The sequence below is a fragment of the Leucoraja erinacea genome, chromosome 19 (assembly GCF_028641065.1).
Source record: "Leucoraja erinacea ecotype New England chromosome 19, Leri_hhj_1, whole genome shotgun sequence".
NCBI lineage: Eukaryota > Metazoa > Chordata > Chondrichthyes > Rajiformes > Rajidae > Leucoraja > Leucoraja erinaceus.
Genome location: NC_073395.1, coordinates 10,390,435 through 10,404,561, shown reverse-complemented (window position 1 = coordinate 10,404,561; position 14,127 = coordinate 10,390,435). Strand labels below are relative to the sequence as shown.

General features: G+C 42.5%; 1 protein-coding gene across 1 annotated transcript in view; it reads left to right on the top strand.

Moving 5' to 3' along the window:
- Nucleotides 1-14,127, top strand: part of LOC129706202 (ataxin-7-like protein 1) — a 161,844-nt gene that overhangs the window by 128,423 nt on the left and 19,294 nt on the right. Inside the window, 6 exon segments of the mRNA XM_055650261.1 lie at nucleotides 1,660-1,952; nucleotides 7,031-7,113; nucleotides 7,752-8,008; nucleotides 9,955-10,144; nucleotides 10,254-10,375; nucleotides 12,538-13,453. Of these exon segments, the coding sequence (XP_055506236.1) occupies nucleotides 1,660-1,952; nucleotides 7,031-7,113; nucleotides 7,752-8,008; nucleotides 9,955-10,144; nucleotides 10,254-10,375; nucleotides 12,538-13,453 (1,861 nt within the window).

Genomic DNA, 14,127 nt, shown 5'->3' with positions numbered 1-14,127 from the left:
CCATTCTAACCATTACTTCTGTGTCCAATAGTTAGCAGCCTTAGCCTGGACCCAATATCAGTTTTAATTTTTTTCTGAATGGAAATTATTTGATAACCCAGATTCTTGATAATGCAGAGTCTTGCTGAAACTTGGAGTCATCTTTCACAAAATGATCCATGTAGGGGAGGTAAAGTTTAATGTTGCGGGTTGCAAGTGTTTTTTGTGGACTTGTCTTCTGATCTGTAATCCTATATTTGTCTGCTGTTTTGTTTGGATCTTCTAGTCATTGAAGGTCTGTATCCAGCAAAGTAACAACCACTATCTTTTGCAAAATTATTGTGTGTATAGTTGTTTTAGTGATGCTTGTAAAGCCCCAATCATCTCCTGTAAGCTATGCCAACATCAGCAGCTTTACCGTTAATATCCAATGTTGGGTCAGTTTAACCTCCAACCAACAATCTGATCTTATTTTGCTTGTTTCCCCAGTCGCTGTTCAGATTGACTATTTATTGGACATTATTGACCAGCGTTTTGCATTTGTAACATTCAGGCAAGCCTTTTCAATGCCCTGACTGCCAGATAATGTAATATCTTTTTTTTTTTTTGGATTGTCAAAGGTGACATGCCTTCTCTCTGTTATTAAAACCTTCATTACGTATGCCATCACTGATTCGTAGTTTGGCATAGCAGGATTTCATATAATTAATTCAGTTTGCAATTCTGTTTTGGTGTTAAATTATTTTAGGGTCTTTCTAAGATAGTAATCTTATGTCAAGAAGTAATCTTGTGCACTAAAAAATAAATATCTCTTTTCAATATTTTAGGAAAATTCATCTTTGCCACAAGAATTTTGTTCTTTCCTTTCTCTCTTCCATTCCTGTTGGGGGGTTTTTAAGCGTTGATAGCAGAAACTAATGCTGGGATTATACCACAAATGATGTGGACAATAGTAACTTGGTCATTGAGTGTTAGAAAGCTGTTGCACCACGAAAGACATATCAGCTGAGCTAGACCTTGTGACACTTGGCCATTACAAGATTGACTAAATCAGGAATTGAAACTCCAACCAAAGACTCTTGCCTTGCATCGTCTCTCCTTTATGTAGCTTGGGTGTGCGGGAGGGAGGAATTAACCTCCAATGAATAAGTATTTGGCTATTTTAGCAAAAAGCATTCTGTTTCACACTGCTCAGCATAACAATGAATTTGGATATGCCATCATTTCTGATCAGCTTTATTACACAGTTGTTTTTGAAATGTTTTTTCACATAACCAAGGCAGAGAATATATCGATTTGTTGATTGAATTAACTTTTTGAAATCAAAACTAATAGCATCAAATAATTTATTATTCCTTGTGATTGTAGCTTTGTATAGTTAAACTTCTGGACCTTCTGAGGTTGTCTCAGAATATTTTCTGTTGCTCATTACAAATTAGAAAAAGCTTTTATTCCCCTTTGATTAAACATTGAACGCATCCATTTCATTCTCAAAGAATCGCACATTGTGAGCCTCTAAATTTGATTTTAACAATGCAGGCACGCTACCAAAAATATTCAGCAAATATAGTCAGCATTAATATATTCACGTATAAATTATGCTTTCCATTTGTGCCTGTGAAAGGGTTAACAAACAAAGTAAAATACATTTCTAATTTGTGGGACTTTTTATTCTCGCAGTGTTCCTGTCCCAATTGTAAGCCTTGAGAAGATCCCTAACCTCGTGAAAACAGATGGTGCCAATGTTAAAATGAGTTCCACCTCTGCTACCATCTCCACCACCTCTTCTGCCTCTTCATCTTCCGCACCTTCCGCAAGTTTGGTTAAGTCCGGTTTGACGTCAACTACATCAAAGTCTGTGCCACCCTCACCGGAGAAGATTCTGAATGGAAAAGCAACAGTACCTTCTGCAATAGACAAGAAACATCAGAATGGTACCAAAAGCAGTAACAGGTCTCACAAAAGACTTTCTGGTGAGCATTTCTTTCTGCTTTCTTCTGCTATAAACATATGCATTTGTCATTGTTTACAATAATCATGAGCAGGAAATTACAGGCCAAACAGACAATCTGTGCAGTAGAAAGCTTGATATGGTATACATCAAAATATTATGTGTTTGGATGAAGTCACGCATGACATTGCTGATACTGATGGTTGTTCAGATTCAGCCTTCAGCATTCTTAGGGGACAGAAAAGATTAAATCTGCACAAAATAGATTTTGACCAATTAATCCTGCCCAATCAATCTATTCTGGAGGTGTAGTTGTTGACTGCTATCATCAACAATCTATTCACCATTACATGGTTTGGGTTTCATCAGGAAGACCAGTCATCTCCAGACCTCTGCAAAGTATTGGTCCAAGCATATTCCAAGATTTGAACTCCGGAGATGAGATGAGAATAGGTCCCCTATATCTGGACAGGAATTGACTGAGTGTGGCATCAAGATGCCATGGTGAAACTGAGGTCATTGGACATCAAGGAGAAAGTAGTCCAATGGTTGCAGTTGGACTTCACACTGAAGAACATAGTTATGTTTGTTGCACAGCCAAAATGTTGTTTCCAGTCACTACATGCTGGGCTCTTGCTACTATTGCTGATTTTTCCAAACATTCAATATGGAGGAGCACACATTCCTCAGCTGGGTGAATATGGTAGATATTAATCAGGAGTATGATCCTAAAGGACTTGACAGGATAGATGCTGGGCTGGGCTGACCAGAACTAGGTGTTACATGTCTCCTGAGAGTCTGATAAGAAATTTAATCCATTGTGCATCTTGGAAACCTTTTAATGTAAGCCTCCTGTTGCTTAGCCATTGAATATACGGCCGGCACACACAGGAACCTGTGTTGTATGGTGCCATATTCAAGACTGAAGTTGGATTCTTGAATAGTAAGGAAACTAAAGGGCACGTTTTATATATACACTAGTTTAAGTTCACAAGTTCAAGTTCACATTTATTGCCACATGCACCGCATAAGGTACGTTGGAATTTGATTTACCATGCAGCCATACAATCAAAAAGAGCACAATACACAATAGAATACAACATGAACATCCACCACAGTGGAATCAACATTCTTCACTGTGGTGGAAAGCAATAACGTTCAGTCAGTCCTCCTCCTTGTTCATCCGTGGTCAGGGCCATGAACCCTTGGCAGTCGCCGCTACAGACGGCCTGATGTACAGGCCCTCTCGTCGGGATGCTCGAAACTCCGACGTTGGGACGGACGGACACTCCGCGGCTTGGAGGTCCCGAATCAGCCGCTTCCTACTTCACGATGTTATAGGCCACCGGCCGGCGGTCGGAGCTCTTCCGCAGCAATCCCCGGCAAGGGATCGAAGGCTCCGCGAAGGAAAGTCCACGCCGCGCCTGCGGCTAGAAGCTACGTAGACCATGACTTCAGGATGTTATTGTCCGCGGGCCTGGGATCGGAGCACTTCTTCTGCCGATCCCCGGCAAGGGATCGCCTGGCTCCGTGATGGAAAGTCCGCGCTGCGCCTGCTGCTGAGGTTCTGGGCCCGACTCCAGGCGAGGCCGTACCAATCCAAGCTGTTAGGCCCGCGAGGGAGACGAAGTTGTGACATAAAGAAAAGTCACATCTCCGTCGAGGCAAGTGACTGAAAAACAGTTTCCCCCTATTCCCCGCCACCACCCCCCCACACACTTTTAAACATACTAAAAACAAAAAAAATCGAAAGGACGAACAGCTGCTGGCGAGGCTGCCGGCTTGCCGCCCCACCCGATGTGATACTAAATAATATAGTGCTAAGAAATGGCAATTGGCTCTTAGAAGTGGCATTGAAGTTAGATGGGGTAGTAAAGAAGGCATAGAGCATGCTTGCTTCATAGGCCAGAGCATACAATACAAAAGTTTGGGCGTTATGTTGCAATTCTACAAAACACTGGTTGGATGTACTTGCAGTATTGTGAGCTGTTTTGTTTGCCATACTATAGGAAGGATGTAGTTGCACTGGAGTGAGCGCAGAGGAGATTCACCAGGATGTTGCCTGGTTTAAAGGACTTCATTTATGGCAGGAGATTGGATAGGCTGGGTTTGTGGAGTGAAGGAGGCCAAGGCATGATCTGAGTGGTATATAAGATTACAAGAGTAACCCTTCCCCCCCAAAGAAAAACAAGAGGCTTGGCTTGAAGATGAGGAAAAGGAGGTTTAAGAGGAATTTGAGGGAAATGTTTTGTTTTAATTCAGAGTGTGATTAACATCAGGAACTCAGTGTTAAAGGAGGAGTTGAAGTCAGATTTAAAAGACACGGTTCAGATGTGGGTAAATGAAATTTGTGCACTTGGGCAATAAAGTCAGCATAGACATGGCAGGTATAAGTTCATGAGTTATAGGACATTTGGCCCATCAAGTCTACTCCACCATTCAATCATGGCTGATGTATCTTTCCCTCTCAACCACATTCTCCTGCCTTCTCCCCATAACCCCTGACACCCCTTACCAATCATAAAATCTTGATTGATTTTATCCGTAAAAATACCCAATGACTTGGCCTAGATGGAGCGATTCCAGAGCAGTCAAGAAAATATTTCCAGCACTTACAGCGTTTATATCCTCTGTATGTGAAGCTGTTTTCGAACCAACAATGCTCTAATTTGGAATTTGTTGAAACAACCAATTCATCAACTCAAGATTAGATATTTTACAGACATTTTCAAGGTGTTTTCGATCAAATAACTTTTGCTTTTAGTTACATTGAAATTGAAGATGCATTTACTATCAATAAGGTTGCCACTGTGTATCTGCCCTAAATGATTTTTTTTAATGGTTTTGTAACTTAAATTGAAATAACCTGTGCTTCAAATTTTAGAAACCAGATTTAAGGCACCATATTTTGAAAAGTAGTAGTTTGATCCAAACATCTATCAACAGGAAATGATTTTGAAATGTGTCCTGAATTATCTAGTTTCATTTCCTGCCTTACTGCAAGTCAGTGCTAAATCAGTTAATGCTGCTGGATATGGATATATTTTTAAAGTCATTCTGAGGAAAGTTAAATAAACACCAATTTGCTGCCTAAAGCTTTCAAATATCTGAAGCTTTCCAATGTTGGATTAATAATTAAACATGGTTAATGTGCATTTTGCGATATATCTATTTAATTTGCCCATTAAGTTGGTGCTGTTAGCTAATGCTATTTGGGTACGTTAACTTAAAATAACCTCAGTGTTTTAGCGGAATTGTCAGCTATCAGGGCATCACCTTGAAATGTTTACATTTTGGATGAGAAGAGGAACAGAGCCAGTCGTGAAGCCCACAAGTTTAAAGAACATTTTTATAATTACCCACTATTTAGTTAATTTTGAATTACAGCGCAGAAGCAACCCCTTCGGCCCACAGCCTCCGTGCCGACCAGCAGTCCCCGTACACCAGCACTATCCTACACTCTAGAGGCAATTTACAATTGTACCCAAACCAATTAAATCACTAACCTGTATGTCTTTGGAGTGTGGGAGGAAACTGGAGCACCCGGAGAAAACCCACGCGGTCACGGGGAGAATATACAAACACCAATCGAAAGCACACGTGGTCAGGATCAAACTCTACCACTGTGCCACCCACACTGGGCATGCACAGTGGACATACACTATGACATGCAAATACACAAATCCCACTTGGCTGAGGTAACATAGTGCTTGAAATACTGATATTCCCTTCATTCCTTACTTCTAACTTCCACCCATATGATCTCGCTGGACATTCCTCGCTAAGTATTAATATAGTGTAGGATAGTATTAGTGTACGGGGTGATCTCTGGTCGGCGTGGACTCGGTGGGGCAAAGGACCTGCACTTTGGTTCCCAGCAAACCCCCAGCTCCACTCCCAATAGTTTAAACCCTCCCAAGTAGCTCCAGCAAAATATTCCTGCCAGGACATTGATTTCCCCCACCTGTTCAGGTGCAACCCATCGTTCTTGCACAGATCTCTTCTGCCTTGAAAGAGATCCTCATGGTTCAAGAAACTGAATCCTTCTGACCTGCACCATATTCATTTGCCCTGTCCTCCTATTCAAGATTAGTATGAGTGTCGGGGGTTATGGGGAGAAGGCAGGAGAATGGGGTTAAGTGGGAAAGATAGATCAGCCATGATTGAATGGCAGAGTAGACATGATGGGCCGAATGGCTCAATTCTGCTCCTATCACTTATGAACTTATTCTTGCCTTCCCCTAATGCATAGGAGGGGGACTTAGAAGTCCTGCCTCTTAACTTTCTGCCTAACTACCTATATATATCTTGCAAGATCTCATTTCTACTTCTACCCTTTGTCATTGCTACCAATGTGTACAACGACCTCTGGCTGCTCACCCTCCCCTTGCCAACGTGCAGGTTGAAGTCATGAAGTTGATCAAAAAAAAATGTTTATACAGCAGTTCACAACAGTAAATGCTTAACTTTGGAAAAATAGAACAGAGAGTAAGATTTGTGATATGCCGTTCTTGAGAATGATTAACACAACCCAACGTCCGACTTACACTCTCTTAGCATTGCAGCAATAGTCCGTGTGTACTGAAGCTACATATTCCTGTTATAAATTTCTATGCTCGTTTGAGAATTTAGAACATGATGCTTACACAACTGGCGAGTGGGCTCACATAAATTTGGTTATGAATTTTTTAAAACATTTATTATGTACCAAAGAGACATGCGTGAAAACTATTTTAAAGATTGCATACTCCATATTGCATTTTTTTTGAAGGTTTATGTCTTTTGATGTTTCCATAAAAGCCTTTATTTTGTAAGTTTTTTTCTTTCTCAGAAGGTTTGGACACAGCGGTGTGGATTTCTGAGGAAGGCCAGCAGTTCTGCATAGAGCTACTGGTACTTCTGTTCACAAACGTTCGGAAGCTTGAGACTTCCACACAATTGCTCCCAAGTGAAAGGGCAGGCCGATAATGCCCCACAATGAGCCTCATAATCTGGGATCCGTGTGTGTTTTAAAACCCATAGATATCACGAGAGAAATCTTGATATACTTTATCATGGTAGGTGGTTAGTGCATTGAAATGTTTCCTTTCATTTCGACAGAGAGGGAATTTGATCCTAACAGACACTGCGGAGTTACGGACCCTGAGACAAAGAAGCCATGTACAAGGTCACTCACCTGCAAGGTATTTCTTTTGCTCAAAATGATTGGTTGGCTTATTTGTGTTAGAATTTTTAAAGGAGTTTAATTTGTAGCCTGTCGTTATAAGTGCATAATATAGCACCATATGGGCGGCACGGTGGCGTACCAGTAGAATTACTGCCTTGGCTCCAGAGACCTGGGTTCAATCCTGACTACGGATGCTGTCTGTACCGAGTTTGTACGTTCTCCCCATGACCTGCATGTATTTTCGCCAGGATCTCGGGTTTCCGCCCAGACTCCAAAGACGTACAGGTTTGTAGGTTAATTGGCTTGGTATAATTGTAAATTGTCCCTAATGTGGGTGGGATAGTGGAAGTGTGCGGGGATTGCTGGTCGGCGGGGACTTGGTGGGTCGAAGGGCCTGTTTCCGTGCTGTATCCCTAAACTAAACTAAATGTTAAGTAATTCACTTTTGTATTCTTAAACATGTAAACAAATGGCAGCGAACATCGTAGCAAAATTATTTGTCATGCTTTGAATCGTTATCAACAATGCAGTAAGACATACTATTTACAACTTGGGCAATCCTTTTTAAGTTACCTTTAAGATTTCAAGCATCATTTCACCTGAGATGTAGTATTTGGCTTCCAGTTTGTAATTTTCCTTCTGGCCTCTTCGCAGACACATTCTCTGAACCATCGGAGAGCGGTGCCAGGTCGAAGGAAACAGTTTGACATTCTTCTCGCTGAACACAAAGCTCGCTCAAGGGAGAAAGACACGGTGAAGGACAAGGAACACCCTCCGGTGTCGAAGGAAACACTTCAGAGCCAGTTACTTCCCACCCAGGAGCAGGTTACAGGATCTTTAACAAACACTGGCTTGGACACTAAAGGTACATCGCCAGCAAAATCCAGACCATCGAACGCTGTCCTTGCCAGGTGAGTCGCACCACGACTGCATTTGTTTGCAATTATCTGAAAGCTAATGGACTAGTTCAAAAGTCTTACCCAGAGATTTCAAGCTGCATTGTGAATGTTTAGCAAGGTTTTTACCGAAGACACGTGCAAAATACTGCAGTAGCTCAGCGGGTCAGGGAGCATCTCTGGAGAAAAGGAATATGTGATGTTTTGGATCGAGACCCTTCTTTAGACCATACTTCTGACAACAGCATTTTGAATTGTCAAGGAAATGATAGGGCTAATTAATCCATCAGCACAAGTCTGCTGGCCCAGCTACAACAGAAGTAAACTCATGGAGCAGTTTCAGTGCCAGTTATTTGACTGGATCGATGCAACATTATTCCCACCTGGGACCTTTTATTTCAACTCCTATACTGTAGTGGTGTCATATTGTGGATCTGTGGCTTAAACAGAGGATAAAGCACTGTTCCTCAAGCTTGCTTTGAGCCTTATTATATCATTGCGGAAAGTTGCTGATGGATATGTCAGAGTGGGATGGATGAAAAGTAGAAGCAACTGGGATTCTGAGGTGTACTCTGCTACTTTGACAATTTCCAGTTCCCTGGTCCCAACTAGCTCATCCTTACCATGAACATGTAATGCATCACACAGCCATCTTATATCAAGATGTTCTGAGGATCTTCTGCTTTTGCCTTGAATAGAAAGCCAATGTAAGCGCGAGGAGGTGCACCTCATCCTCCACCTGGGCAGGTAGCAGCCTTCCAGACTCCACATCATCACATTCTACAATTTAAAACAATTTATATCAGAACTGGCCATTTCTACAGTAAATAATCTGTCGATGTTTTATGCTCAGAATGAAAGGATGTACCTTTGGAATGGAGATGAGAAGGAATTTCTTTAATCAGAAGGTGGTGAATCTGTGGAATTCATTGCCACAGACGGCTGTGAAGGCCAAATAGTTGGGTATTTTTTAAAGTGGAGATTAACATGTTCTTGATTAGTAATGGCGTCAAAGGTTACAGAGAGAAGGCAGGGGGAATGTGGTTGATGGAGGGAAATAGATCAGCCATGATCGAATGGCGGAGCAGACTCGGCGAGCCGAATACCTAATTCTGCTTCTATGTCTTATGATCTTATGAGATGCATTCTGAGCAGGAACACTTATTATAAATAATAAGTTTATAAATAATATGTTTATAAATAATAATATAAATATTGTGGGGAGAATGTCATTCTTTCTTTTCATAAAGAACTTCAACCAAATGATTTCTGGAAATCTGGAAGAGAATTCCATCCTAACTAAAAACAAAAACATTGCCGTGTGCTATTGATTACAAAGATGAGGATATATATAAAACAGTTTTCTGCAAAAGTGGGAGCAAAGGAGGAAAACGCTTGTTGCAGAGCTGAGAGGTTTTGAAATTGGATTGTCTTTTTCTCAAGATTCCAGCCTCTACAGTTCCCCATATCTCCGCAATCGTCTAACACTATAGGAATGGTTTCTCCTGTTCCGATTTTCTTCTACTTGTTCCCTTATTCTATCATCAGGCTGGAGGCTTCCAGGCTGTTTTTTTACCTATTTTGTTCCATCACATCTTTCAATACATCAAATCACCCCTATCCTTTATTGAAAGGAAAATACCTCCACGTTTTAAATTCTTTCACCATATTTGTACTTCTACATACACTTGGTGGTTGAACCAGAGAATTGTAAGAACAGTTCAGATGAGTTGAAGAAGGGAAGATGAAGAATGGGGCTTGAAAACCATACAGAGGTTTACAAGTGTGGGATACAAGTGACAAAGGATGGATGGGGCCACATGCACTTTGTTCTTGTCGGTGCTGGCTCGAAGGGCCGAATGGCCTCTTCCTGCATCTATTTTCTATGTTTCTTCCCCTGAAGTTCAATGTGACATACATGCTCTGAAATTAATTGCATATTTATGTTTTGCTTTCAGCAGAGTTTCAGCAACCAACAGCATAAATAATGCGGGTACTGCATCAAACAATGCAACAGCATTGGAATTGCCATTGTCCATAATTGGAGACTTAGCAAGCCGAATGTCCAGTGACGAAGGAGAAGGGGATGGCTCAGAGGAAACCGAGAAACTGGATTGCCATTATTCTGGGCACCACCCCAGGCCACTCGGAGTATGCAGTTTATTTTACTCGTTCGGTCCTTTCAACACTCGAGATTTGTGGATATTTTATTAACCTCAGTGTATGCGGTTCGAAATAATCGCTGTGCATTCTTTTCTAGTATTGCACATTTGGGAGCCGCCTGATGGGTAGAGGGTTCTATGTCTTTGACCGAAGATGGAACCGTTTTCGACTGGCACTTAATTCAATGGTCGAAAAGCACCTAAATTCGCAGATGTGGAAGTGAGTCCATTGTCCTCTGGTTTATGAGATTAACAGTTTGAACGTCGATATCATATTTTAACCCCTGATAAAACTTGAGTGTTTTGAAAAATAGTGTGCTTAAATAAAACTTAACATTCACATTTCATGCATGAAATCCCAAACATAACAGATGTGGTTCCACTTCAGCCCAACCGGAGTGTCATTTTTATTGAACTTGCTAGCTAGATGGCAAATAATCTAGTGGTAATAAGGCTTGGTGTGCTAAAAAATGTTTTCCTGATTGCCAAGTCAGCTCCATGACCCGGGATGCACCTTATCTATTCTCAGTTAATGTCTTGGAGATCTCGGTTGCAGTGGAGAAATTCTTACTGCAGCAAATCATCTGCTAGACGAGGAACTTGTGTTGCAAATATGATCTTGGTGAATTTGTTACAAATTATAACAAGAAATCACAATTTTTTAAAAAAACCCTCAGACCTGTCCTATATTCATAGACTCACACAGCATGGAAACAGGACCTTCAGCTTAACTTCAGCCCACCTCCAGTTTAAATTCCATTTGGAATATTTTGGAGGACCAAGAACCAAGAACTTGACCTCAATGTCCCATCTATCTAGTTCCACCTGCCTGCGTTTGGATTATACCTTCTAAACGTTTCTTATCCACGTATCTATCAAGATGCTTCTTAAACGTTGCAGAAGTAACTGCCTCAACTACCTCCTCCAGCAGCTCGTTCCATGTTCACATCACCCTTTGTAAAAAAACGTTACCCCTCAGGCTCCTCTTAAACGGGATCTGGGGGTCCTTGTTCATCAGTCACTGAAAGTAACCATACAGGTGCAGCAGGCAGTGAAGAAAACGAATGGCATGTTGATCTTCATAACAAGAGGAGTTGAGTATAGGAGCAAAGAAGTCCTCCTGCAGTTGTACAGGGCCCTAGTGAGACCACACCTCGAGTATTGTCTGCAGTTTTGGTCTCCAAACTTGAGGAAGGATGTTCCTGCTATAGAGGGAGTGCAGCGTAGGTTCACGAGGTTAATTCCCGGGATGGCTGGACTGTCATATGTTGATAGATTGGAGGAGCGGCTGGGCTTGTTTACTCTGGAATTTAGAAGGATGAGAGGAGATCTTATTGAAACATTTATGATTATTAAGGGTTTGAACACGCTAGAGGCAGGAAACACGTTCCCAATGTTGGGGAAGACCAGAACCAGAGGCTATAGCTTAAGAATAAGTGGGAAGCCATTTAGAACGGAGATGAGGAGAAACCTTTTTACACAGAGAGTAGTGAGTGTGTGGAATTCTCTGCCTCAGAGGGCGGTGGAGGCTGGTTTGCTGAATGCTTTCAAGAGAGTTAGATAGAGCTCTTAGGGATAGCGGAGTTAAGGGATATGGAGAGAAGGCAGGAACGGGCTACTGATTGTGGATGATCAGCCATGATCACATTGAATGGCTGTGCTGGCTCGACGGGCTGAATGGCCTACTCCTGCACTTATTGCCCATTGTCTATGAATCTTTCCCCCCTCACGTTAAACCCATGGTTTTCAATTCCCCTACTTTGGGCAAGAGACTCTGCATTTACCCGATCTATTCCTCTCAAGATTTTGTACACTTCTATAAGATCACCCCTCATCCTCCTGCGCTCCAAGGGATAAAGTCCTAGACTGCTCAACCTCTCCCTGTAGCTCAGGCCCTCGAGACCTGGCCATATCCTCGTACATCTCCTCTGTGCCCTATCCAGTTTAACGATATCTTTCCTATAACATGCTGCCCAAATACAGTACCCTTGACTTCCCCAACTGTATTAGGAACTCACAACTTCTATCTAGACACAAATTGATGGAGTAACTCAGTGGGACTGGCAGCATCTCTGGAGATAAGGAATGGGTGACGTTTCGGGTCAAGACCTTTCTTCAGTCTGAAACGTCACCTATTCCTTCTATCCAGAGATGCTCCTAGTCCCGCTGATTTGCCACTGCATTTTGTATCTATCTCCGGTGTAAACCAGCATCTGCAGTTCCTTCCTACTCGCTATACTCTATATTACAAGGAGAGTGAAATTACAATCAGTTTTCCTCCCTTTTATGCCATTTTTGTAATTATAGATATTACACTGAGATATTAGTTCCAACAATGAAATACTAATTCACATAATTGTTCTTTGTCTCTTACAATTTTAGGAAAATTCCTCCTGCAGCAGACAGCCCGATGCCATCTCCTACAACTTTTTCCACTTCAGTGCTTCAGCCTCTGAGCAGCCCTTCTGCGGTTTATCTTCCTTCGAGCTCAGCAATTACTCCTTCTTACGTGATGACAGCACCAATGCTGTCCTCGGCAGGCTTTGTGACCGCCACGGACCCCAATCCCATCGTGTCATACAACGCCACCTTCCCACATGCAGCGACTGCGTTTAGTTTGAAGGATTCTGCCTTCAAGGCCCCATCGTTACTGTCGCCAGTACCCGCTGTTGTACCTTCCCCGTCGCTCAGTAAACCGCCGAAAACGAAAGGCAGCAGATCGTCCAAAGTCAAGGACCTCCCTTCCCGCAGCGATCGGGGCTCGTGTAACAAGAGGAAGAAACTGCCCCCACCTGTCTCCTCCCCATTTCCATCAACATTACAGAGCTCAGCAACAACGTCGCCATTTTTAGGGTCGCACAAGAGGATCTGTATACTGAACCTGGGCACTGCATTGAACTCATTTCCAGCCGCATCCTCCTACAGCGCAATGTCTGTGCACAATACGAACAATGGAACCAGTGCCAAAATAGATCCCTCAGGACGGACTACTTTGCCTGGCAGCTCGACGGACTCTATTAAACACATGAGCATGGTGGTAAGCAGTATTGACCCCACTCTCTCTGTTTCCTCCTTGGTGCACCACACAGGGGACCATGCACTTGTAGCACATAATGCGATGTCTTCGCTGCCGCTCACTTTTGACAAGTCGGAAGGCAAAAAGCGGAAAAACTCTAGTTCCAACAGTAAATCCAGTAAAATAACCAAAATGCCTGGTATGAACAGTGTTCACAAACGGAGTGCAGCCAACGTCATGTCTTCAGTCTCGGAAGCTTCAAACAATTCTGTCTCTCGCCAGGTAAGAACTATGAATACACTCTCCATCTTTAAGTAAACGTACTCTAATCTTGGAATGTCAGTGTTTTTTGTTTGAATGTACAGACACTCCCCGACTTACACAATCCTGACTTGCGTCAACTCGCATTTGAGTAGACAATTCTGTACTTAGTCCCTAGTGCAATCAAGGTAGTGTGTAATTTCCGCAACACTGTACGATCACTCAAGTATATGTCCAAAACCAGCCGGCAATGGCGGCGTTGCTGGCCCAGAGGGCCCTGCGCTGCAGAAAGTGCCCCGGACGCAGCCAGAGGCCGCTGAGAGAGTTAATACACTCAGTGAGTTATTTCGGCAAGGCGTGATTCTTCCAGGTGTGAGTGCCTGTATTGCTGGTAAAATATGGATTATTGGATCATTGATCTCTGTGCTCTGCATGGGTTCAACCTGTATACCAATCAATTGTTGCAATTTCTGTATTGCGGCACTGACAACACTGGATGAATTTAGACACAAAATGCTGGAGTAACCCAGCGGGACAGGCAGCATCTATGGAAATAAGAAATGGGTGACGTTTCGGGTGAGACCCTTCTTCAAAGTTCTGAAGTCTGAAGAAGGGTCTCGACCTGAAACATCACCCATTCCTTCTCTCCAGAGATGCTGCCTGTCCCACTGGGTTACTCCAGCAATTTGTGCATA